The sequence below is a fragment of the Xiphophorus hellerii genome, chromosome 3, assembly GCF_003331165.1.
Source record: "Xiphophorus hellerii strain 12219 chromosome 3, Xiphophorus_hellerii-4.1, whole genome shotgun sequence".
NCBI classification, from domain to species: domain Eukaryota; kingdom Metazoa; phylum Chordata; class Actinopteri; order Cyprinodontiformes; family Poeciliidae; genus Xiphophorus; species Xiphophorus hellerii.
Genome location: NC_045674.1, coordinates 7,805,837 through 7,832,664, shown reverse-complemented (window position 1 = coordinate 7,832,664; position 26,828 = coordinate 7,805,837). Strand labels below are relative to the sequence as shown.

Here is a 26,828-nt window from a genome sequence, read left to right as displayed (position 1 = left end):
GCTGAAGGGGGGTTACCAGGGGTCAAAGTTCACCTACTCGCCATGAAACACGAAACTCTTATATTTCCTATACAAAAACACATAGAGGGACCAAACTTTTTGGGATTGATCGTCATCGGGTGTCCTAAAATACCCTGTGGTGAAATTATTTTTTTACGTAGGCCACGCCCCCTGAGAACAGGAAGTGTCATGTTTTACTGTGAACGGTCGCTATCTTAGCCCTTTGACCTAATCAACATGAAACTGTGTCCAGAGACAGAAGACATGTTGGTGTGTTGTGGATTCCAACCCCGACCGGCTGCGATGAAGCAGGTGGGCGTGGCGGCGTTGCGAACGCCGTCAAATTTCGTTTGGCTCTGAATTCCACAGTTTCGGGGTGAGCTGCTCCAAACTCACTAGGATGGATCCTTATTGACCCGCCAACAGGAATTCATAACAAAATTTGGTGGGCGTGGCCTAATTTCTCTATATCGCCCCCTAGAATATTTCAAAAAATCAGCCCCAAGCCATGCTTTAGCTTAGAATTACGAAACTTGGTACACATGTGTATCTTGTCAGGACGTACAAAAAAGTCTCTTGGAGCCATGCTCTAAACCCAACAGGAAGTCGGCCATTTTAGATTGAAGTTCATTTGACCTCGATTTTGACGTTTACAGCCTTCGTATTTGATAAAACTCCTCCTAGGGATTTCGATTGATGGACTTCAAACTTGGTCAGTCTGATCATAAGGCATGTCTGATTTAAAGTTATCAAATTGGTGAGTTTTGGAGCATGTTGAAGGGGGGTTAGCAAGGCTCAAAGTTCCCCTGTGATCGACTGTGTAATACAAAGGGCTTTGTCATGTGTAGGGCAATGCTGCCCTCTGGTGTCGAATTACTGAAATAATGAAACTATTTCAGTAATTTCAGTAATTCGACACCAGAGGGCAGCATTGCCCTACGGAATGACAGAGTTCAATTTTGATCGACTGTGTAATACAAAGGGCTTTGTCATGTGTAGGGCAATGCTGCCCTCTGGTGTCGAATTACTGAAATAATGAAACTATTTCAGTAATTTCAGTAATTCGACACCAGAGGGCAGCATTGCCCTACGGAATGACAGTTCAATGTTGAATTATAGAGGAAAAAATTAAATAATTTGTAATTCTAACACAAAAACTGACAGAGACACCAAAGTTTGAGTTATTGATCATCCTCGGGTGTAGAATAATATCCAATGGTCAAATGATGACATCACGTAGGCCACGCCCTCTGACAACAGGAAGTCTTGTATTTTACTGTGAACGGTCGATAGCTTCTGCACCAAACTTTGCACGAGTGACCCTGGTGGGATCCTTGACGACCCTATGTCATCATATTATGACGTCATCTAAGCCCCGCCCCCTCAGAACAGGAAGTGCCGTTTTTTTACTTGGAAAGCTCCGTTTATGGCTCTCTTGACCTAATCAAGATGATTCGGATGATAAACTCTGTCAATGCTCGCTGCTGGCTGAACCGTGTGGGCGTGGCCAAATGGCGAATATCAGTCCCTCGCCATATGCATACGTTTGGCTCTTATTCAGGCATGGATCATCCGATTGGCGCCAAACTGGATATGTATGACCTTTGTTCACCTCTAAAGAGCCCAACGGGTTTGAAATGTAATTTGGCTCCACTGCGCCCCCTAAGTTAATACATGGGCCGTATCTCCTCGACGCATCGACCGATCTGCGCCAGATTTTTCGACAGTCGTCGGGGAGCGCCGCCGAACGCATTCACGCCTGTCGCCCGGTGGACAGGCGGGGAAAACGCGCGACAGCTTCTGCGGCGGCTAGCGGGCGGCGATGCTGGAAACTGCGGCAGAGCTTCTGCGGTGGGGAGCGGGCTGCGGCTCTGGAAAACGCGCGAGAGCTTCTGCGCTGGCCGGAACCCCCGCGGTGGCCAATAGGCCGGAGCGGCGCTTGCTGCGAGGGCCGCCCGAGGCTGCTTGCAGCTTTAATTATTATTCTTCCCACCTCTTCGTGTGCCTTTTTGGGGGCTTTATCATATTCAAAAACTCACCAAACTTGGCGGTCGCAACTAGAAAAATTAAAAATTTTGAATTTTAAGGTTGTCGCAAAAATCGCAAAAAAAATTGCTCAACGGCGGCAACTAGCAATTTTCTGTTAACACAATGGTATGAACGTACTTCATCGTAGAGACATGAAATTTGGCACACTTGTAGAGCTCACCAAAAGACTCAGAACTTACATTTAATGTTATTAGCCAACTATCACAGGAAGTCAGCCATTTTGTCTTGAACGTCCATTTTTTTCCTCGATTTTGACGTTTACAGCCTTCGTATTTGATCGAACTCCTCCTAGGGATTTCGATTGATCGACTTCAAACTCGGTCAGTCTGATCATAAGGCATGTTTGATTTAAAGTTATCAAATTGGTGAGTTTTGGAGCATGTTGAAGGGGGGTTAGCAGGGGTCAAAGTTCACCTACTCGCCATGAAACACGAAACTCTTATATTTCCTATATAAAAACACATAGAGGGACCAAACTTTCAGTGATTGATCGTCATCGGGTGCCCTACAATACCCTATGGTCAAATGATGACATCACTTAGGCCACGCCCCCTGAGAACAGGAAGTGTCATGTTTTACTGTGAACGGTCGCTATCTTAGCCCTTTGACCTCATCAACATGAAACTGTGTCCAGAGACAGAAGACATGTTGGTGTGTTGAGTAATCCAACCCCGACCGGCTGCGATGAAGCAGGTGGGCGTGGCGGCGTTGCGAACGCCGTCGAAATTCGTTTGGCTCTGAATTCCACAATTTCGGGCCCAGCTCCTCCTAACTCACTAGGATGGATCCTTATCCACCCACCGACAGGAATTCATAACAAAATTTGGTGGGCGTGGCCTAATTTCTCTATAGCGACCCCTAGAGTATTTTAAATGAACAGCCCCATGCCATGCTTTATCCTAGAATTACGAAACTTGGTACACATGTGTATCTTGTCAGGACGTACAAAAAAGTCTCTTAGAGCCATGGTCGAAACCCAACAGGAAGTCGGCCATTTTGTATTGAAGGTCCATTTTGGACCTCGACTTTGACGTTTACAGCCTTTGCATTTGATCGAACTCCTCCTAGGGATTTCGATTGATCGGCTTCAAACTCGGTCAGTCTGATCATAAGGCATGTCTGATTTAAAGTTATCAAATTGGTGACTGTCTGAGATTGCTGAAGGGGGGTTACCAGGGGTCAAAGTTCACCTACTCGCCATGAAACACGAAACTCTTATATATCCTGCACAGAAACTCACAGAGACACCAAACTTTCAGTTATTGATCATCAATAGGTGTCCTAAAATACCCTGTGGTGAAATGATGACATCACTTAGGCCACGCCCCCTGAGAACAGGAAATGTCATGTTTTACTGTGAACGGTCGCTATCTTAGCCCTTTGACCTCATCAACATGAAACTGTGTCCAGAGACAGAAGACATGTTGGTGTGTTGTGGATTCAAGCCCTGACCGGCTGCGATGAAGCAGCTGGGTGCGGCGGCGTGGCGAAGTGACCTGTAACGCCGATGCCATACGTTTGCTTCTAGATTCCACATGTTTCGACCGAGCTGCACCAAACTTGGCTTGAGTGGTGCTGGTGTGATACCTGAAAATTCTATGTCATCAGATTATGACGTCATCTAAGCCCCGCCCCCTCAGAACAGGAAATGCTATTTTTTTCCTTGGAAACTTTCATCTATGGCTCTCTTGACCTAATCAAGGTGATTCTGTGTTGGATGACAGATAGGAAGTTGGTCTCGCTTGCTTTAAAGTGCCAAGAGTTTTCAATGGCGGCAACGCCGTTCGTATACGTTTGCCTCTACATTCCACATATTTTGACCGAGCTGCATCAAACTTGGCCTGAGTGATCCTGGAGGCTTGCCCGTCGATCCTACGTCATCACATTGTGACGTCATCTAAGCCCCGCCCCCTCGGAACCGGAAGTGCCGTTTTTTTCCTTGGAAAGCTCTGTTTATGGCTCTCTTGACCTAATCAAGATGATTCGGATGATAAACTCTGTCAATGCTCACTGCTGGCTGAACCGTGTGGGCGTGGCCAAATGGCGAATATCAGTCCCTCGCCATATACATACGTTTGGCTCTTATTCACACATGGATCATCCGATTGGCGCCAAACTGGATATGTATGACCTTTGTTCTGCTCTAAAGAGCCCAACGGGTTTGAGATGTAATTTGGGGAAAATGCGCGACAGCTTCTGCAGCGGCTAGCGGGCGGCAGTGCTGGAAACTGCGGCAGAGCTTCTGCGGTGGGGAGCGGGCTGCGGCTCTGGAAAACGCGCGAGAGCTTCTGCGGTGGCCGGAACCCCCGCGGTGGCCAATAGGCCGGAGCGGCGCTTGCTGCGAGGGCCGCCCGAGGCTGCTTGCAGCTTTAATTATTATTCTTCTTACGATTCTGCCCCCCTCTTCGTGTGCCTTTTTGGGGGCTTTATCATATTCAAAAACTCACCAAACTTGGCGGAAGCGACTAGGCGGTTTAAAAATTTTGAATTTTAAGGTCGCCGCAAAAATCGCAAAAAAAATTGCTCAACGGCGGCAACTAGCAATTTTCAAAAGACCCATTGCTATTCACTTACTTCATCGTAGAGACTTGAAATTCGGTACAGTTGTAGAGCTCACTAAGACGCTCAGAATTTACAAGTAATGTCATAGTGCAAGTATCGCAGGAAGTCGGCCATGTTGGATTGAAGGTCCATTTCGGACCCTGATTTGGCCGTTTACAGCCTTCGTATTTGATCGAACTCCTCCTAGGGATTTCGATTGATCGGCTTCAAACTCGGTCAGTCTGATCATAAGGCATGTCTGATTTAAAGTTATCAAATTGGTGAGTTTTGGAGCATGTTGAAGGGGGGTTAGCAGGGGTCAAAGTTCACCTACACGCCATGAAACAAAAACCTCTTATATTTCCTATACAAAAACACATAGAGGGACCAAACTTTCAGTGATTGATCGACATCGGGTGTCCTAAAATACCCTGCAGTGAAATTTTTTTTTTATGTAGGCCACGCCCCCTGAGAGCAGGAAGTGTAATGTTTTACTGTGAACGGTCGCTATCTTAGCCCTTTGACCTAATCAACATGAAACTGTGTCCAGAGACAGAAGACATGTTGGTGTGTTGTGGATTCCAACCCCGACCTGCTGCGATGAAGCAGGTGGGCGTGGCGGCGTTGCGAACGCCATCGAATTTCGTTTGGCTCTGAATTCCACAGTTTCGGGGTGAGCTGCTCCAAACTCACTAGGATGGATCCTTATCCATCCCCGAACAGGAATCCATAGCGATATTTGGTGGGCGTGGCCTAATTTTTCTATAGCGACCCCTAGAGTATTTTAAATGAACAGCCCCAGGCCATGCTTTATCCTAGAATTACGAAACTTGGTACATATGTGTATCTTGTCAGGACGTACAAAAAAGTCTCTTGGAGCCATGCTCTAAACCCAACAGGAAGTCGGCCATTTTAGATTGAAGTTCATTTGACCTCGATTTTGACATTTAGAGCCTTCGTATTTGATCGAACTCCTCCTTGGGATTTCGATTGATCGGCTTCAAAGTCGGTCAGTCTGATCATAAGGCATGTCTGATTTAAAGTTATCAAATTGGTGACATTTGAACAGGTGGAAGGGGGGTTAGCAAGGCTCAAAGATCCCCTGTGATTGACTGTGTAATACAAAGGGCTTTGTCATGTGTAGGGCAATGCTGCCCTCTGGTGTCGAATTACTGAAATAATGAAACTATTTCAGTAATTTCAGTAAATCGACACCAGAGGGCAGCATTGCCCTACGGAATGACAGTTCAGTGTTGAATTAAAGAGGAAAAAATTAAATAATTTGTAATTCTAACACAAAAACTGACAGAGACACCAAAGTTTGAGTTATTGATCATCCTCGGGTGTAGAATAATATCCAATGGTCAAATGATGACATCACGTAGGCCACGCCCTCTGACAACAGGAAGTCTTGTATTTTACTGTGAACGGTCGATAGCTTCTGCACCAAACTTTGCACGAGTGACCCTGGTGGGATCCTTGACGACCCTATGTCATCATATTATGACGTCATCTAAGCCCCGCCCCCTCGGAACAGGAAGTGCCGTTTTTTTCCTTGGAAAGTTCCATTTATGGCTCTCTTGACCTAATCAAGATGATTCGGATGATGAGCTCTGTCAATGCTCGCTGCTGGCTCAACCGTGTGGGCGTGGCCAAATGGCGAATATCAGTCCCTCGCCATATGCATACGTTTGGCTCTAATTCACACATAGATCATCCGATTGGCGCCAAAGTGGATATGCATGACCTTTGTTCACCTCTAAAGAGCCCAACGGGTTTGAAATGTAATTTGACTCCACTGCGCCCCCTAAGTTCATACATCGGCTGTATCTCCTCGACGCATCGACCGATCTGCACCAGATTTTTTGACAGTCGTCGTGAAGCGCTGCCGAACGCATTAACGCGTATCGCCCGGTGGACGGGCGGGGGAAATGCGCGACAGCTTCTGCGGCGGCTGGCGGGCGGCGGTGCTGGAAACTGCGGCAGAGCTTCCGCGGTGGGGAGCGGGCTGCGGCTCTGGAAAACGCGCGAGAGCTTCTGCGGTGGCCGGAACCCCCGCGGTGGCCAATAGGCCGGAGCGGCGCTTGCTGCGAGGGCCGCCCGAGGCTGCTTGCAGCTTTAATTATTATTCTGCCCCCCTCTTCGTGTGCCTTTTTGGGGGCTTTATCATATTCAAAAACTCACCAAACTTGGCGGTCGCAACTAGAAAATTTAAAAATTTTGAATTTTAAGGTTGTCGCAAAAATCGCAAAAAAAATTGCTGAACGGCGGCAACTAGCAATTTTCTGTTGACACAATGGTATGAACGTACTTCATCGTAGAGACATGAAATTTGGCACACTTGTAGAGCTCACCAAAAGACTCAGAACTTACATTTAATGTTATAAGCCAACTATCACAGAAAGTCGGCCATTTTGTATTGAACGTCCATTTTTTACCTCGATTTTGACGTTTACAGCCTTCGTATTTGATCGAACTCCTCCTAGGGATTTCGATTGATCGACTTCAAACTCGGTCAGTCTGATCATAAGGCATGTTTGATTTAAAGTTATCAAATTGGTGAGTTTTGGAGCATGTTGAAGGGGGGTTAGCAGGGGTCAAAGTTCACCTACTCGCCATGAAACACGAAACTCTTATATTTCCTATATAAAAACACAAAGAGGGACCAAACTTTCAGTGATTGATCGGCATCGGGTGCCCTACAATACCCTATGGTCAAATGATGACATCACTTAGGCCACGCCCCCTGAGAACAGGAAGTGTCATGTTTTACTGTGAACGGTCGCTATCTTAGCCCTTTGACCTAATCAACATGAAACTGTGTCCAGAGACAGAAGACATGTTGGTGTGTTGTGGATTCCAACCCCGACCGGCTTTGACATAGCAGGTGGGCGTGGCGGCGTGGCGAAGTGACCTGTAACGCCGTTGCCATACGTTTGGCTCTGAATTCCACAATTTCGGGCCCAGCTGCTCCAAACTTACTAGGATGGATCCTTATCCACCCACCGACCGGAATTCATAACAAAATTTGGTGGGCGTGGCCTAATTTCTCTATAGTGACCCCTAGAGTATTTTAAATGAACAGCCCTAAGCCATGCTTTAACCTAGAATTACGAAACTTGGTACACATGTGTATCTTGTCAGGACGTACAAAAAAGTCTATTAGAGCCATGGTCGAAACCCAACAGGAAGTCGGCCATTTTGTATTGAAGGTCCATTTTGGACCTCGAGTTTGACGTTTACAGCCTTTGCATTTGATCGAACTCCTCCTAGGGATTTCGATTGATCGGCTTCAAACTCGGTCAGTCTGATCATAAGGCATGTCTGATTTAAAGTTATCAAATTGGTGACTGTCTGAGATTGCTGAAGGGGGGTTACCAGGGGTCAAAGTTCACCTACACGCCATGAAACACGAAACTCTTATATTTCCTATACAAAAACACATAGAGGGACCAAACTTTCAGTGATTGATCGTCATCGGGTGCCCTACAATACCCTATGGTCAAATGATGACATCACTTAGGCCACGCCCCCTGAGAACAGGAAGTGTCATGTTTTACTGTGAACGGTCGCTATCTTAGCCCTTTGACCTCATCAACATGAAACTGTGTCCAGAGACAGAAGACATGTTGGTGTGTTGTGGATTCAAGCCCTGACCGGCTGCGATGAAGCAGCTGGGTGCGGCTGCATGGCGAAGTGACCTGTAACGCCGATGCCATACGTTTGCTTCTAGATTCCACATGTTTCGACCGAGCTGCACCAAACTTGGCCTGACTCATCCTGTTGTGATGCCTGACAATACTATGTCATCATATTATGACGTCATCTAAGCCCCGCCCCCTCACAACAGGAAGTGCTATTTTTTTCCTTGGAAACTTTCATCTATGGCTCTCTTGACCTAATCAAGGTGATTCTGTGTTGGATGACAGATAGGAAGTTGGTCTCGCTTGCTTTAAAGTGCCAAGAGTTTTCAATGGCGGCAACGCCGTTGGTATACGTTTGCCTCTACATTCCACATATTTTGACCGAGCTGCATCAAACTTGGCCTGAGTGATCCTGGTGGGATTGCCGTCGATCCTACGTCATCATATTATGACGTCATCTAAGCCCCGCCCCCTCGGAACCGGAAGTGCCGTTTCTTTCCTTGGAAAGCTCCGTTTATGGCTCTCTTGACCTAATCAAGATGATTCGGATGATGAGCTCTGTCATTGCTCGCTTCTGGCTGAACCGTGCGGGCGTGGCCAAACGGCGAATATCAGTCCCTCGCCATATTCATACGTTTGGCTCTAATTCACACATGGATCATCCGATTGGCGCCAAACTGGATATGTATGACCTTTGTTCACCTCTAAAGAGCCCGACGGGTTTGAGATGTAATTTGACTCCACTGCGCCCCCTAAGTTAATACATCGGCCGTATCTCCTCGACGCATCGACCGATCTGCACCAGATTTTTGGACAGTCGTCGGGGAGCGCCGCCGAACGCATTCACGCCTGTCGCCCGGTGGACGGGCGGGGAAAATGCGCGACAGCTTCTGCGGCGGCTAGCGGGCGGCGATGCTGGAAACTGCGGCAGAGCTTCTGCGGTGGGGAGCGGGCTGCGGCTCTGGAAAACGCGCGAGAGCTTCTGCGGTGGCCGGAACCCCCGCGGTGGCCAATAGGCCGGAGCGGCGCTTGCTGCGAGGGCCGCCCGAGGCTGCTTGCAGCTTTAATTTTTGTTTATTTTTAAAAAATTGAACTGACAACCCTCAATTAAATTCCTTTCTTCCTCCGTATTTGTTTTGCTGCCAGCCTACGACTTTGGTGAACATCTTTTCAATTCTAAATAGAGTAACCAGTAATTTTATCTTAGAGGTCAACATTTAGAGAACAATAAAGTCATCAGTGGACATATCTGCATGCATCATGTTAGGATGCAATTACCTTTACACCCTTCCAAGAGGACAGACGTCTAGCTTGTTTTCATTAGCTGTGTCTTTGTCTCCTTGGTCACTAAAAGCCTTATTCTCCAAACGGTATGACTTTTTTTTCCCAACCATGTTACTTCCCGTCTTGCTGTTTGTCTGTCATCTGTGTGACTCGAGGTTTCTCACTCTCTCCCATGCTGCTCTCTATGTGGTCCTCATTGTTGGTTGGCCGATTGAGTCTGGAGCTCCTAGCAGCTGCCGTTCCCCAGCGCTGCACCTGTTCCTGCCTCATCACTCAGGCGTTGATGGACTCCTTGCCTTACAAGGTCCCACCCTGACAGAGGGAGACTGCCCCGGAAAGGCTCTGACTCACACACACAAACCCAGCTCACACGCACATATGTGCCATGTGGTGTAAACCCATGCTTATTTCTGTCTCAAATTGTCACCCACTCAAACTTTAGGAGATTCAAGAGGAAATCACTAATGAAGTTTGAATTTGATTCCGGATACTTAAACATTACATAATAACATTTCATTTTTTATTCTTTCTTATCTGTAAATACAGTAAACAACCGTCTTTGGGATGCTGTGAGTTTTTGCAACTTAAAGGAAAATCACTGAATTTACTTACAGAATACACACAGGGACACTTTAGTGTTTGTTTTACTCCATTATGTCTCCACCTTTGGGATAAATGTCTGAGATAGATCAGGTTTGCCTGCAAAAATGAAACTCCCTAAACAAACTGTATTGTCATACTGTTGCAATATGGCATGGCAAGCAGATTAATGTGAGCACTTAGTGAAGGAGGCCCATAAAAACAAGATTTGAATCTGCTCCAGTCCTTAATATTTACAGGAAATTGTCAGTGCTGGCTAGATAAGGGGAAGATGACTTGATCCTTAGCTATAAAGATTTGTGCACAGGCTATGCTAGCATTTTGTTTGTGGAAGTGAAACTGCATTGTGCTTCTGCTACTTTCTTTGTTAGAGTAAATAGATAGTCTTACAATCAATTTCATCCTCTGATGGCTTCAAATCAAAAATATTCTAGGCTTTCTTGCTTTAAAAATAAGCTTGAGAAACGTGTTTCGTCTCAGTTCCAACTGAATGCACCTCCGAATATTAGTTTTCATTAGCATAAATTTAACTGGGCAAATCTGTTTAAATAGAAAAGAAAAGGCAGCTATTTACAGCTGTAAAAAGTACAACACTTGCATACCAAAAAAGAGCTGCTAAGTCACAACATGGAAAAGCCATGATAAAAAATCCAAAGCACAGCAAACTGAGTGAAATATAGAAGAAACGATGTCGTAGAGAGCTGAGTGGATTTCAGCATGTGGTAATCAGAAAAGCATGATGCAACTTCCAGTATTCAACTCTTTCGACTGATCAGCAGCTCTTTCAGTATATTTAGAATGATTTTTCCATCTATTAATAGTTGATGAACAATTGCAAAGACCTCAAGAGAGACTTGCACTCTTAGACTTTTTTTTATTTAACCAAAGAGATTTTTCAAGCAACTCGTTCTTTGTCAAAGTTGCAACAAAAATCTTAACCTATTATTACCCAATGTTGCAACTCTCCAGTTAAAATTCAGACCACAGATGACAATTTGTGGCAAGACTTGAAATTTTGCTCTACAAAATATTGACATTGATTTGCCAAATATGGACAGCACAGCTTTTAGCACTTTAATTTGTAGAATATGAAAACCATGTCTTATTTTTTTTCTTCTTCACAATTATGTAGTATTTGATTTGATTTGTCACATAATTTCCCAATGAAATGCATTGAAGCTTCTGATTGACATCATGTGAAAATGTCTGTAAGTTGCTTGTGTTTTTGCTGTTAGCTTCATTACCTCATACTGTAGGTGATTAAGTCCTTCATGACATTGAAGCTGTGTCTCCCAGCACTGTTTGCTTTGCCAACTTTCAAAGCCACTAATCCTGTCTGAGTTTTGGACCACACACACACACACACTCACCCCCACTCACACACTGACATTCATCGTTCATCAGGCACCACGTTGTGTGTGCGCTGCCCTTCCCTATGTTTGGCTCAGAATAATCTTCTGTACACTTCCTGTGGCAGTGTTGATGCGGGGTTTTATGATCCATCACTGTAATATATGCAGTCTGAAGTCTAAGTCACCTCTCTTGGACCCCTAGTTGTATTATGCAGAGGTAAACAGTTCTCTGAGTTACATCAATCTATCACTTTTTACAAGAGTTGTGTTTGGATTAGCAAAAGAGACAAGCAGGTAATATCTATAAAAAAAATATAGTATATGGTGACTTAAAAAACTGGGGTTATAGCTGACTGTAACCCAGCACAGTGTTTTTCTTTTCTTCTCTCCCTCCGTCCCCCTTTCTTCTTTGGTTTATTATATCGCCAACTTGCAAATCCTTAGCTTCTGTTGTAAATAAAAGACTTGAGCACTGGGTATTAAAAGATGCTCTTTGAGATTCAGGGATAAAAGGAGGCATGCCAAAGAGAAAGAGGCTCCCGGTATGATGTCCAGTATATGACAGTAGGTGAGACAAAAACAAGAGAAGAAAAAGAGGACAAGAGAGCGAGAGGTTCCAGCTGGCTCTTTTCATAATGAGAGGCTCCCTCTTTTCTCTCTTCGTGTGTGTGTGTAGGGGTGCGCGCATGTGTGTGTGAGAGAGAGAGAGGAGAAAAAAGAAAGAGATGCAACAGAGAGAGGAGGCAGACAGGAGGGTTTTAAAGTTAGTTTCACATTAACTTTTCAGTAGATGTGGGACTGACACAACCCTCTGGGTCTCCTCCTCTCTGCTTCTGCTGCAGACTTTGGATGCTTTTCCTCACACAACGTACTTAGCCAGAGCTTTTTTAAAGGAGTTAGGATACTCATAAATATCCCATGCATTATAGATGTACTGTAAGGGTGTGTGTGTGTTTATGTTTTATGTGGGTGTGTACAGGTCGCAGTCTGACCATATTGTTCCCATCTGCCTTTCTACCCGCTCAAACACACCCCAAACACACCTCACACACACTTTCCCTCTCTTTAACAAAATCCGATTATCTAGCCTGCATCAGCTAACGAGGCCCCTCTGCCACCACTCACCCCCACCCCTCCGTACACTCCAGTAGCCCCCACTGCTCCCCCTTGTTTCTTTTTCTCGTTCTCACACAATATGATAGCCATCAGCCTGTTTCTGTAAATAAACTAACACTGCAGCACACACCCACATGCTGCTCCAGGCTCAGATTGGATGGAAGACTCCCTAATTATTCTTTAATTGCCCGTCTGTCCAGCTGCCCCATGTGTATAAAACACAGAGCGGCGGCCTGATTGATCACTCCGGACTCAACATGTTGCGAATTGCACCAAAAGATACGTTTGAGAAGGAGACAGAAAATAAAATCAGTGAGTAGCAATTTGGCAGAAGAAGCAGGATGTGATGCAGCTGGACTCTGCTGATTTAGATTTTCATGCCTTATAATTGAGTCCTACCAGACGTCAGCACCACCTAATTCTCCTCAGTGGGTTGTTTGTTCTGTAAATTATGGTAACAGTCTTTCACCGAATGCTTCAACTCATAACAGTTTTACATCATTATTCAGTAAAATAAAAAAAGGGGGCATTAAAAGTTGTGGAAGTGAGAGTGGAGCGGTTGTAAACCGATTATGTTTGGCAAATTTGCACCAGTGGTTGAAAAATGTTCTTAATGTGTGATGCAAGAATGAGACACAGATGTTACAGTATTTCCTCCTGGGTTGAAATAGGATTGCTTTAGTGTGACTTGCATGGCTCAAAATGAATTGTTAGCCAATGTGATTTGAATCTTTAATCTGCATCCTCAAATAATCAGTGAGGAGGCTTCACATTTGCTCTGGAAAAGGCTATATCTCCCTTTTACCCTCATGCATTATTGTTACAAGAAGAGTCTTCTTTCCCCTTATTGCATCAATGCTCAAGGTTTTCTGCCAAACCTTTATTTATTTAAATTTTTCTCAATTTATTCTCCTCATGTGACATCAGTAACAGTCAGAAATACTAAGAGGTCAGGACAAGTTTGTCCAATCTGAGTTCTAACAGATGGCTCAAACACTAGTGAGGAAACTGAAAAATGTTTGTTGCTCTTTAAGGCATCTAAAGTAAGCTGCAGTATAAAGTATTACAACTTATTGTCAAAGCTTGTGTGTCGTCTTCTAAATTAAATCATTTTAGTTATTTATCTGCAAACCTTTTTAAAGATTATAACTGGAACCATTTTTTCACTGCTACATGCAGCTGAAACTCGACAATGCACCTTTAGAGTTTTATCCGATTTCTGATCTGCCACTTCGGATTTTTGATATTTTTAGATGAAGACGTCTCTTCAAAGCCTGTAATATAGGTAGATATGGGAAAACAGTTCAACACATTTTTCTAGCTTTCGTGCTTTGACAAGCCATTAATTATGTACATTGGAAGCAGAGACGATGCCATACTGTGTGTGTGGGAAAGAGTGTGGTGTACAACAGCGTTTAACTTCTTATTGAAAATGAAAGGGTTGAGGGTTGATATTGCCCAGGATTTATCATTTGAAATTTTCAGTTTGCACAGCTAGAAAATAGAGAAAGTCGATGCTTACCCTAACTCTGAGACTTCTAATAATGTTTGAGATTTCCCAAATCTTATTAACGTTTAAAAGAATAAAATAGTGCACGGTCTGTGCTGTACTTACTTCTGCCTTTGTGCTGGCTGCTGAAAGTTTTCCTCTCTCTATAATCTTGAAATGTAGAAAATACTGTTTCTTTTTATATCACTTCTTAATGCTTTCCTATTGATTTTCAGGTAGCTAACTTTATGTCTTCTTTTTTCAATAACACCTTCTTATTGTTTGCGCAACCTGGTAGCAGCTAGTATGGTTGCTGACCAGAAAGGTTGTATTTTTTTTAGCTTCTGCAGACTGAACACCTATCAGGTTTAATCCATTTTAAAAATCAGCTAATTCCTGTGAATTCCTGGTAGATCTCTAATTTTAATATTGGAAATGTTAATTCATCCCCTCAAAAGAATATTTTTGTTGTCTGAATATGTTTAATCATGTCTAAAGTGGGAATGTGGCAAAGTTTTAACCTCTGAAGACCCAACTGGAAAGTTTGCTTGCAGAGAACATGTAAAATAGCAGGTGTTGTGCTTCCACAGGCGACTCTTCCACTGCTTATTCTAGGACAGTATGTCCCACTACATCTGGCAAAACATTTTTAAATGAAAATACACTTTCTAATATAAACTTACTGCACTTTACTCCATTTATTGCTCTTCCTGTTTTTGTCTGATTTTCTTTTTACCAGTTGGTGTCACTGAAGAGAAGAATAATTCTGCACTCGTACAGAACATGAACACAAACCAAATTGCACAGTTTTTACTTATCTGTCCACATTTACATTAGTTAAAACAGAGTTTGAAAACAGCAATCAAAGCAAAGCAATGTTGTTTTTAGATTTCCTGGGTGGTCTGATTACAGTATCTCACCACTCAGGCATAGTTTCTTGTAGCATGGGTCTAGCTTAAAAAAGTTTTAGCAAAAGTTGCAATTATTAGTGCCATAATTACTATAAACCTAAAAGAATTCCAATTACTGTATCTCACCTTGTAAAGGGGAAAACATCCTGCACATATGCCAGAAAGTCTTTACTTTAATGTTTTGTGTGCAATGTGTATTTTTCCCATGTAGCACTCAACGGGATGCTTAAACCTTAAGTGCTGTTGAAAAGCTCTGCGCTTCATTTACTCAAACATTCCCGTACATTTGCTTGGCTCCTTTGTTGTTTGTTTTGGCGTAAAAATAGAGAATACTTTTAGCGGCTTTCCCCCCTTTACAAACATAGGCCAGGAGTATCAGTTTGTAAAACCAGTCCTCTTGAGATTGAATAATTTTATGAGGAGGAGTGGAAAAAAAAGAGAAGCAAGATTAAAAATAGAGACAAGGGAAGTGAAAAAGTAACCGAGCAAAGTAAGTGAGAGGGTAAAATGTTGGACAGAGACGTGAGATCTTTTTATCAAATGTCAGCACTTCACTGGTCTTTGGCCTCTCTGTGGTTTGTGGGTTGTGGTGAATCGCAGCTTCTGACCACAGTGGAATGTGTCTCACTAACAACACAAAGCTAAAATAGTGCTTAATTTTGACAGCACAACCTATTATCTCCTCCCAATTTTTTTAATGCTCTGTGTCTTCCCTTCTATTCTTCAGACTGATAACGAGACATCCATCACTTAGCTCCTCTCATCTCTCTGCAGACATTTTATAAAAACTCTCTTTCATCCTCTCCTTCTCCATCTCTCTGCCTCCTTAATAAAACTAGCCTGTCAAACCGCTACGGTTCCCAGAAGTCTATATTCTCTCCACTCTTGGCAGATTTTCACAACAAATAAATTATTCAGTGGTGGATTTTGTAGTCTAGAAATTGATGGTATGATTAATTTATGTGATCATACAGAATATTGGGTCTGTGTATTTCATTAGCCGTATGCATGCATGCCTGCAGCTTAAATATTACCTTCAGTTTATATATAAGGGTGCTTTTGAAGCGTTTTGGATTAGCTACTTTGGTTCAATGCTTTGTTTTATCACAAGCATGGCTCACTTGTTAAAAAACTTATGTTGAATAAGTCTGACATAAGTTATATTGACAAGCCCGGAAATTGCATGTCAAAACTGGGAACGACAAAGACCGGTCATGTTTATCGACGGATTTCTAATTAAATATAGCATGATAACTATATTAACCCTTTATAGTGCTGTCTTTTTCCTACAGCTTTTTGTCATTTTGATTGAAAACAATTGGAACTTGCAGATTGTGTTTGCAGAAATTGAGCTCCTTTGCTTCCCCCAGCTCTCCATCCTGTTTCTCAACAGCTCATATTGTAATTCAGTCTTCTTGGGGAATAAGTTGTCTGTCCCTGGAGAAAGTAGCCAAGGCCCATTTTGTTCCTCAGCTGCATAGTCTTTCATGGGAATCTGGGACACTGGGTGCATCCTAATGTCTGTTGAAATGGGAGCACACCAGTCCCAAGGGCTGCACTGCTTCTCCTGGGGTACCTTAACAATGTGGACGTGCTGCTCTTGCATTAAAGAACAGCTGTGGTCCTAATATACAGTTTCCAGAACCAATTCAAGAATGATTAGATACTTCAAAGATTTTGGACCTTCTGACATTATCTTGCCACCAGAAAGATTTACCTATATGTCTTTCTTTGTCTCTTACATTCTTGCTTAGCATTCTTGCTGTCGAGGTTTAGCATTGTTTTATAACAGATGTGTTGAAAGAATATATTTTGGAGACCTGAAATGAAATTCACTTTTTAACAAACATCCTTGGGAAAAACAAATTGTGGCTATACAAACCAGCCTAACCCTGTGTGAAAACTTAATTAGCTCTTTAGCCTTATAAATAATTGTCAACCTGGGTGGAATAGATATCAAGTGTTGATAACAGGGAAGGTCATCTTTTAAGTCGCTAAGGAGGAAGATTTGCCCACTTTAAAGAGTTCATTCATTTCTTGGAGCGTTTTCCAGCCTGAACATCCTGTTTAAACTCATGTAACAGGATCTCAATCAGAGGTCCAAACTATGGCTCAAAGACAAAAAAACAAAATTAGGTTTTGGAGATACCATTAACTCTATATCAGAGTTAATGGTGTGCTTTGGAACATTGTTCTGCTACTTACCCAGGTACACTTAAGCTCAAGGCCAATTATTGATATTCCCCTTTAGGATTTGCATGTAGACAGCAGAATGCCATATTCAATTAATTACAGCAAGTCACAAAGCAGCTCCAGACATCACAAGACTCCCACCATGTGTTTGTTTCTTTCTAAATCTTAAATATCATGTCTTTATTAGCCGTAATCGGAGAGATCATCATATTAGCAAAATAAATGCAAGAAAACTTTATTCTGTGTGTAATTAATTTGCATGATGTTTCTTTCTTAGTGAATTGAGTTGAATAAAACAACCTTTCAATAATATTCAAATGTATTAAATAGGTCTATATAAACAGGATGACACATATAATCAACTTTTTTGCTTTTGCTTGTTTTCCAGTTTGCTGTGGCGCTGTAACTGTGAAGGTGAATCCGAAGGTGGAGGCGGACGGAGGAACAACAGCCAAACTGCCCTGTGCATATTCTGGCACAGCCTTGCCAGATGTTGTTGTTGGTTGGCACATTGTAAGTGGACTATATCCATCCATCCATCCATCCATCCATTTTCTGTCCACTCTTGTCCCTAATGGGGTCGGGAGGGTTGCTGGTACCTACAGTATCTCCAGCTACGTTCTGGGCGAGAGGCGGGGCACACCCTGGACAGGTCGCCAGTCTGACGCAGGGCAACACAGAGACATACAGGACAAACAACCATGCACACACACACTCACACCTAGGGAGAATTTAGAGAGACCAATTAACCTGACAGTCATGTTTTTGGACCGTGGGAGGAAGCCGGAGAACCCGGAGAGAACCCACGCATGCACAGGAAGAACATGCAAACTCCATGCAGAAAGACCCCGGGCCGGGAATCGAACCCAGGACCTTCTTGCTGCAAGGCAACAGTGCTACCACTGTGCAGCAAGTGGATTATATACTGTGTCAAAATATTTACACACAAGAAGCATTTTCACATTGAAGCTCTTAAAGTACAAATGCACTGTCAGAGATTCTGCATTTTTTTTGTTTTCTTTAAATCTTTTTTTAGGACTATGAAAATCAAAGAGTAAGAGTGGCCTACCGTAAAAATTCTGGCGAGCGAATGAGCGACACCGGTACTCCTCTGGTTGATCGAGTCACTCTCGAAGAAGACCTCACCTTGACCATCAAGTCTGTGAAACCCTCTGATCCAACCAAATACTACTGCCAGGTCACTGCTGGCAAGGACGGGTCTGGAGAAGGCGAAACTACTCTTGACGTGTTTGGTATGTAGACCAGTTCTCTTTAACACATCAAACTTTCCTACTGAACTTCAAAAGTTACTTATGATGAGTTTTTTGTGTCACCTTCAAAAAGGTTTCAAAATTGTGAGATTTATGTGGGTGTCCATTTGTGCTTGCCTTAACTTAACCACACCTAATGCATATTGAATTGATTTGAGACATGTATACATTTACACTTAAGTCTCCTAAATGAGATGTAGTGAGATTTGTTGCAATAGTCTGGACTTTTCAAGAACCAAAAAAATTGTGTGATGTTTTGGTTTGTGTTATAATTTTAGGCTTTCTCTGATCCCAAATTCCTTTGACAAGTTCCCCAGAGGTCAATTAACCACAATTTAATGGCACTAGGCATAATTGATGAATAGTTCAATCATACTTGTCACGTCTCATATATCTCTTCCTAATAAGAGTCAAGATTTATCACCGTCATTCAAAGGCCTGACCCTGGTGCAGAGCGATGCTTCCTTGCCCCTCCCTTACCATGTAATCTTAAATAAGAAGCACCTACTCGTGTCTTGTATTGGACTTTCAGTTGTTCTTTAAAGGAAATGTATTTTATGTTTTTTATTTTCAAATACTGAAAAACAACCATATAGTCATGTAGCATCTAAAAATGCTACATGACTAAAAAATGAGACTATGAATTATTCCTTTATATGCATGTTTCCCAATAACTAGACATTTTTGCTCAATAATATCTGAAATGCAAACCAGCAATTACTTTGTGAAAAGGCATCATGTATGAGATTCAAAGAGTAACTGTGAGGGAAAATATTATAGTGTCAGTGTATAATAGTTTTTAGTCAAAAACGCTACAATAACACAACACATTATAGCATAAAAAACATAACGCATAATGTAATATTGATTATTATGCTTTATGATAAAAATCACAGGCATAATATTGCAACAATAATGTAATAGCACTTATTTATGGTTTATGCTCATAACCAGGATTTATGAGTGCCAATCTAATACCAATATCTGTAAAAGCCTCGGAGTAACCCTTTTATGCTTAAATGTGTAACTTTGTCTACTGCATAGCTACTAAATCTGAATACAGACAACAGAAAAGAAGTAGTAAGAGGAGCACAACAGAACTCAGAACATCAAGCTTTTGCTTAAAGATCTTTATTGTGGTGCAGTATATGTTGTATAAAATTGTCTCTAAAAGCCTCTATATCCAACAAAATCGCTCTGTAACAGCATAAAAACTTACAGCATAAAACAGCATAAAACTTTATTTGAATTTTAGAGAGTGAGAGAAGTCTCTACAGTTCTTGATTTCAAACAGACTTGAAGCACTTCCAATCAGACAATATTTTGTTAACAAGGGAATAGTGTGTTTCCCATTGTCTCAGGACAATGGGATAGTGGGAGGACAATGCTGCATTTCTGTACTCTACACATCTGGAGAAAACATCAGCCACTCCTGCACTGTCTCTGGCATTTTATGAAAAACTCTTTAAACCGTTGGAACTACTTCAAAATCCTACTTTTTAAAACATTTGAATACCGTAGTACTGGTTACCGACTTTTAACTTCATTTAATTTTCATTTATTTTATGTTGTTTTTCTCCTCCTCTGGCCAAGTTTTCATACATTACAATTACCCAAATAGTTTTTTGCTGAAAACATTACTTTATATGTGGGAGGGAAGAGGAGATAAATCTTGTTACACTGCTATTGTCCAGAATATAAACAGTTCTCAAGGGAATTTGGAACTGTGTTACAAAAGAAAAACAACTCTCAGTTTCCCATTCCCTTGGCCTGCCAGTACTTTTGGAGAGTCCTTGAGAGGGTAGAGGTCCTTCACCATGGAGCTACGAAGGACAGAAACTCCATCTGGAGAGTTTAATTTCCAGGAAAAAAAGTCCCTTTCTCTCCAAACACAGAAACCCACCAGTGGGTCAGGTGTGATGGACAAGGAGGGGATTGAAAATTGTAGATCTCAGTGAAGGATTGAGAGAAAGAAATACCCATCTACTGTTTATTTTCATGCACAGTCAACAGCTGCAGGAAGAGATAAAATAACCTTGGACAAGTTAGCTTGGGAATAAAGCAGAGAAACAAATGGGAGCGTTCACACCTGTGGCTGAATGGGTGTGTTTGTGTGGAGTAGGAAGTGGGAGTTTCTTCCTCGTATGACCCTTTTCTACGCAGATGAATCCGGTTAGCAAAGGAGTACTATGAGCAAGGTTATTTACTTCTAGATTTAATTAACAAGGTCAGAGGGTGTGTGCTTTGAAATACAAATGTAGAAAGTCAGTGATTGTGAGCACTTGCATGTTGCATCTAAAAACCCCTTTCTCTTGATGAAGGGTAATGATTAATAGTTGTTTTGTATTCCATCTCAGTTGCTCCCCAGAAACCGGAAATCAAAAAACCGTCTCAGGCCATCTCAGTGGGAGGACAGATCAGCTCAGAGGTTTGTATTTCATCTTGTGTATGTTTCATGTTTCCTTATTTTATTTCCTCTAAATTTTATATATTTATATTTTATGTATGTAAAATCTAGTAAAATCCCTTATTTGGCCAATTAGGCTGATTCTGATTTTGATTTTTGTTGGATTCTAAAGTTTTATTTGTAGATGCACCTATTATTGGAAATGTTAAACAAATTTGATCTATGTGATTCCAGAAGCCCGAAAACAGTCAAACAGCTTCATGCAGTGCTGAAAATTTTTAACATTGCGTTGGATGGTGATTATTATAAGTCTTAGGTATTATAAAACAATGTTGTTTTGTAATGAAATATTCAGAATGGAATATAGACTGCAAAAAAAAAAAAAAAAATCTTCATGTTTTGTTGTTGTTTTTTTATTTTCCTGGAGAGTAAACTCAGTTTTTTGTCTTTGTTTTGAGACAGTGGCCATTATTAGTGTTGATGTCACAAAATGGCTTAAGGATAACAAAAGCAATGCTTTGACATGGCCATTAAAAGTTAATTTGTGTTTTCTCAAATTGGAATCAGGTTGGCACTTGCGTAGCAACCAATGGATTCCCCTCTCCAAGGATCATTTGGTTCAAAGACAACCAGCCTCTTCCTGAGGTCAAAGACAGAAGGGAAAGTATGTGTCCTCTGGACGATGGAGTTTGATGCTGTCTTGCTAAAGACACTCAAAGGCATTTATGTCATGATTAATGGTTTTACTAATCTTTGCCAGAGACCTACATGGTTCTTTCTACGGTGAAGGAGACTTCAGGTCTTTACACCATAAAGAACTCACTGTACATGCAGCCCACGAAGGCCGACAAGGACTCTATACTTCATTGTACTGTGGAGTACAGCCTGGCAGGAGAGAAGAACAAGAACATCCAGAAGAAGTCTGAACCCATGAAAATTGAACTTCGCTGTGAGTGAAAATCTAGGAGCAGAGTGTTTGAGTAAATATAGAAAAACTGGTGCTTAGGTGTTTTTATTGGGGTTTGTTTGATATATTTTTAGTAGAAACAGAACACATTTTCAGCAAATTTAGACTTACTAGTTAACGTTACATGACTGCATTTGGACAGTCACAGGAATCGGAAACTTTGAACACTCATTCTGCCTCAGACAGAACATGTAAACGGCAGATAACAAAACAATTTCCAACGAAGATTATGTTGCTACGCAGCAATATATTGTAATTCATTACAACTCATTGTTTTTAGCATGCCTGGTTCTCCGTGAGCTTCAGACAAAATAGCCAAAGCTCCAGTCAGAACGGAGAACAATACATTTGAAGTCTTGCCTCAGACTTTTAGATTTAGGTCTGTTTTTTCACCGAACTATTGTAAGATATAATAAAACTTTCTTCGAAACCATTCAATTATCGTACTGGCTGTACGATAACAGTCATTTGTTGCTGTTTTTAGGCAAACCTCCGCCCTAGTCTCAAGTCCTTTGCAATGTCTAATAGGTTGTCTTCCATCTTAGCCCTGGGCAAAGGACATGAAAGGAGTGGACAAAAATTGTCATTTTAGTAAATTGTGTCACCTGCATAAGCAGCCATCAACTGGTTAATTTAGAGCATGCCATGCTTCCCTCTGCTGAGGAGGGTTTATGACTATTCTGATTCCATTTGCATTGGTTTAATCACCATGGTATTTCTCTAATTGTCTGACCCCTAACCTGAGGGTTAAAAAGCACATAAAAGCCTGTCCAAATATTCGGTGCTGTTACAGACAATAATTATCTGAGCTCCAATGGTTGTAGATTGTAATGTAATGTCATACTCATCATTTATGTAAAGCATAACTGTAACTTTAACCACTGATTGAATTTTCACCTTTTCCACATCTGCTCTTGTCATCATCCAGATCCTTTTGAAAAAATTATGTTTAATCTTTTCAACCCTACTGTGGTCAAAGAGGGTGATAATGTCACCCTAAAATGTGAAACTGATGGAAACCCACAGCCTTCGTTTGACTTTACAAAAGATGTATGTAAACACATCAAGATTATCAATCTTTCACATAAAAAACTAACATCATATTTACCTGGCTTCATCACTCAGGTATTAAATATGTGATTCAATTTACAGGGACGTAAACTTTCTGGTGCGGACAGTTCTCTGATACTGGAGAATGTCAAGCGTACGGATTCTGGAATATACGTGTGCTCTGCGTTCGACGCAGAAAATTATGATGAGAAGTCAAACAGCACGGTCCTTAATGTCAACTGTGAGTGAGACACACACGTACATAAATGCACATCAAAGTACAATACATAAAAAATAATTTCAACCTAACAGTGAATCATTCATTTAAGATTTTTCTTTTCACATTTGAGTCATAAATCCTTAAATTAAAATGTCTTGCATGGAATTAGCGATAATAAAATCCTTTCAGGGTTTCAGTGTCTGCTTCACTTCTTCACAGTTCATCTACTTTAATGCTATCTTCACCACAGTGTCTAATTTGATTTTATCACACACATTAAGTGTTGATAGCCTTGAAAAAATGTTAACTCTGGCTTCAGAATTGGATTAAATTAAGAGTAAGTTTAAGATTCAATACTCTGTTATGTACTGTAATTTCTGGAGTCTTATTACATGGATGTTAAATGGATGAGCAAGTTTTTTATTTAAAATTTTTTCCTTACCCCCTCTGTAACAAGCCTCGGGTTTCAAGGTGTCAAAATTCATGTTGCTGAGCATCTGTTTGTTTTCTTTTCTTTAGACATTGACGAGATGAGCGTCACTCCCACTGGGAATCAGATTATCGATTTGGGAAAGCAGGTTAAGTGGCAGTGTAAGACCAAGGCGTCTAAAAACCACACTGTGCTGTGGAAAAAGGTACATTAAGACTTCTTTCTTATTGGTATAAGAATCCAGCTAGACTCTTTATGACTCTGATTTTTAATAGTCAAAATAGAAAGAGGATGGTGTAGAGCTGCTGTGGGTATTAGTCCTCAACACAGCCTTCAATAAATACTATTTGCTTCATGTTTTTTTTTATCCCCTTTCACATTATTTTTCTCAGATATAATAAACTGATAATAAGCTGATAATACATTAAACAAGACAATAACTTTATGAAAGTTTTTATTTTTATTTTACCTGACTTATATTCTTTGAAACAGACAAAAAGTAAAAGCAAGAAAAACTAAAAATTAAAGCGAATTTTCATGCTAATTGACATGCAATTTTGCATTTTCATTATTCAAACAAAATTATTTAAACTTCAAAGTTATTTTGGTTACATGTAAAATAACATACAAGGTAATAATTTATATCTGAGATCATACTTGAGTATTGGTCAGTACTTTAAAAACTGTTGTGACCAAAGATCATTTTTCTATGTTTATACTAAAGCATGGAATGACATTCCACAACATATAAAGTCCATCTCAACCCTGGCACTTTTTAAAACGACTCATGCACCTCGTTTGGTCCCCTCCATTGTTTGCGATCACCGTTATTTTGTAAATTGGTATCTCTGTGTGTCTATGTTATTGAGTTACGTTGCATATCTTTGTGTTTTCTGCGGAACAGTGACCTGCTCTGAAACAGTAATTATGCTGAGCCATTCATTTAATCTTTTCTTGCTTAAAAAGTCAAGTAAATAAATAAATAGGTATCTTTAGATTGTATGTCCTCAACTCAGTCATGTCAGTTTTTTTTTAAATCATACTAATTTTGTTCAGTAATTATTTCCTGTGACTAACCTGTTAAATTAATATTTGCTCTTTCTTATACTATTTGAAGCATTTCTATGTGGTCTATTATAATAAAACCACATACTATCATACTTTAATGTTTTGCTATTTACCACAGCTTCTCCTCTTATGTGTGTGATGCTCCTGCAGCATTAGGCCTGTTGTTCTAGTCTTATTATCTGTTGTTGTGTCTCGTGGGTATGGTAGAAACTGTGTTGGGAATATGTTGTTCTGAGTTGGAAGGATTCCTATGAGAAGAAGAGGAGAAGAATTGCAAACGAAAGGTTTATCACCCAGGATGATCTGTTATCACTGCACTGTCAAACAGTGTGTGTGAAGATTGCTCCCCTGCTTTCCCAGCACACCACCAAGCCCTCCGTCTAGATATTCTCTGTGCTGCTCTGCTTTCAATTTTAAACAGAGGGAGCATAAAGAAAGTATGAAAGGGGTGATACTGTGAATCCAACCGGTTTTATTACAGCATTTCTCTCTTCCTCAGGACTCCACTGTGCTTTCTCAAGATGGCACTCTATCAATTGGAAGTGTTGGCTATGAACACGCTGGAGAGTACATGTGTGTTGGCGCTGTTCCAGAAGTCCCGGGACTGACAGCTAAGACCATTGTAAAGCTGACGGTGAAAGGTAACACACTCAGATAATTTCTAAATATTCATCCAAACCTTGCACATCCAATCTGAGAAAAAGTAAGAGAAAAAATAAACTTTTATTCACTCTGTCTTTTAAAAAGTTTTGAGAGAAGTTGATGGACATGTACAGTACTTCCATATTTATCTATGTAATTATCTATATAGATAAACAAACCAGAGAGAGAAAAGGATGATCCTGTTGACCAAATGCAGAGTTGGACCAGCAATTTCAGAGTTTTATTTCTTTATGTCAGCTCTTTCTTCATCACATCAGAATACAGCAATACTCACATTGTGACACATTATACCTCATATCTCTCTATCCATGTGCCACACATTCCTACTATCACGTTTTAACAAAACACTAAGATACTTAAACTGTTCGGCTTGAGGCTCACCGTAAATGTGCATTCTTTCTTTGTTCTTGCACATAGAAGCCAAAAAATACACTGGAGTTTGGGGTTTATAATGATGGTGTCAATAAAATATGTTTTTATCACATTTGGTGTTCAACAGATCTAAAAAAAACAACCTACACAGTCATTTCATCAAGTTTAAATATCCGAAGTATACCGTATTGTTAGAGAACAGTAGTGAACAGTAGAACAATGCTAATGTTTTAGCACTGCTTTAGTTAAAGGAAGCATGTTGTATGTTTGATGGAAGCACTGTAGAGGAAACATTGCTAACTTCCTGTCATTCGTTAAATCACAAAATTCAACAGTGTGTGCTTAGTTTGAAACATTTCTTTATTGTTTGCATTGTTTAATCACAACTTTCTCTCACCCTCCCCAGGAAAACCAAAGATTGGGACCCCTGTTGTTGGGGAGGTGGCAAAAGAAGGAGATGAAGTGACCCTGAAGTGTTCGGCCAATGGTTTTCCCAAACCTCAGTTTACATGGTCAGCCTCAGGAAAGGAGGTAACCACTTCAAAATAGACAGAAGCAAAATTAATCAGCTCTTTATCCTTTGTATCTACATTCTGTTGTATCACTTACAAATCTGAAAACACAGCAGGTTTCCTGAAAGAGATATGTTTCTTTCCATTTGTGTCAGGATGGAATTTTAAATTTTTCATAACATTATCACATTTTTATGCTTGATTCTTCTAAAAAAGCTCAGACAACAAAGAAGTCAGTGAATATTCCCCAAGAAGCAGCAAAAAGACTTGGACAGGGAGTTTGGCTTTACTAAGTATCATAAGATTAAATTTTAATGAACATTCTGAAAAACTGGATAATTTCAGATGAAAATAATGATGCATGTTAGATTAGGAGAACCTTTAACTTGCTCGAGTGATGATTTGTAAGAGCATAAGGAAAATGAAGAAATCACACTGGCATTAGCTACAAAACATAACAAGTAGGACTTAGTTCATTGACTTGACTTAACTTTACATTAAATCTTGGTCAGAAGTTCTTAAATGTATTATAACAAGTACCACCTACATTTAATCCACTGATATCCACAGGAAGTCCTAGAATGGTGGTGTCCTGCATGTATTTGATGTTTTTCTGGCCCAGCAAACTTAATTCAAACTTTATCTGACCAGGTTAGAAGGTTGATAACTAGTTCTTTTAACATCAACCT

The 26,828-nt window shown here is 41.0% G+C and overlaps 1 protein-coding gene across 3 annotated transcripts in view; it reads left to right on the top strand.

Annotated features, from left to right (window-relative positions):
* Positions 1 to 26,828, top strand: part of bcam (basal cell adhesion molecule (Lutheran blood group)) — an 81,416-nt gene that overhangs the window by 43,141 nt on the left and 11,447 nt on the right. For all 3 annotated transcript variants that reach the window (XM_032558254.1, XM_032558252.1, XM_032558251.1), the window contains exons 2-11: positions 17,568 to 17,692; positions 18,216 to 18,432; positions 20,808 to 20,878; positions 21,425 to 21,521; positions 21,618 to 21,806; positions 22,753 to 22,874; positions 22,977 to 23,115; positions 23,614 to 23,729; positions 25,092 to 25,233; positions 26,034 to 26,158. In XM_032558254.1, the coding sequence (XP_032414145.1) occupies positions 17,568 to 17,692; positions 18,216 to 18,432; positions 20,808 to 20,878; positions 21,425 to 21,521; positions 21,618 to 21,806; positions 22,753 to 22,874; positions 22,977 to 23,115; positions 23,614 to 23,729; positions 25,092 to 25,233; positions 26,034 to 26,158 (1,343 nt within the window). The remainder of the gene's footprint in view (positions 1 to 17,567; positions 17,693 to 18,215; positions 18,433 to 20,807; positions 20,879 to 21,424; positions 21,522 to 21,617; positions 21,807 to 22,752; positions 22,875 to 22,976; positions 23,116 to 23,613; positions 23,730 to 25,091; positions 25,234 to 26,033; positions 26,159 to 26,828) is intronic.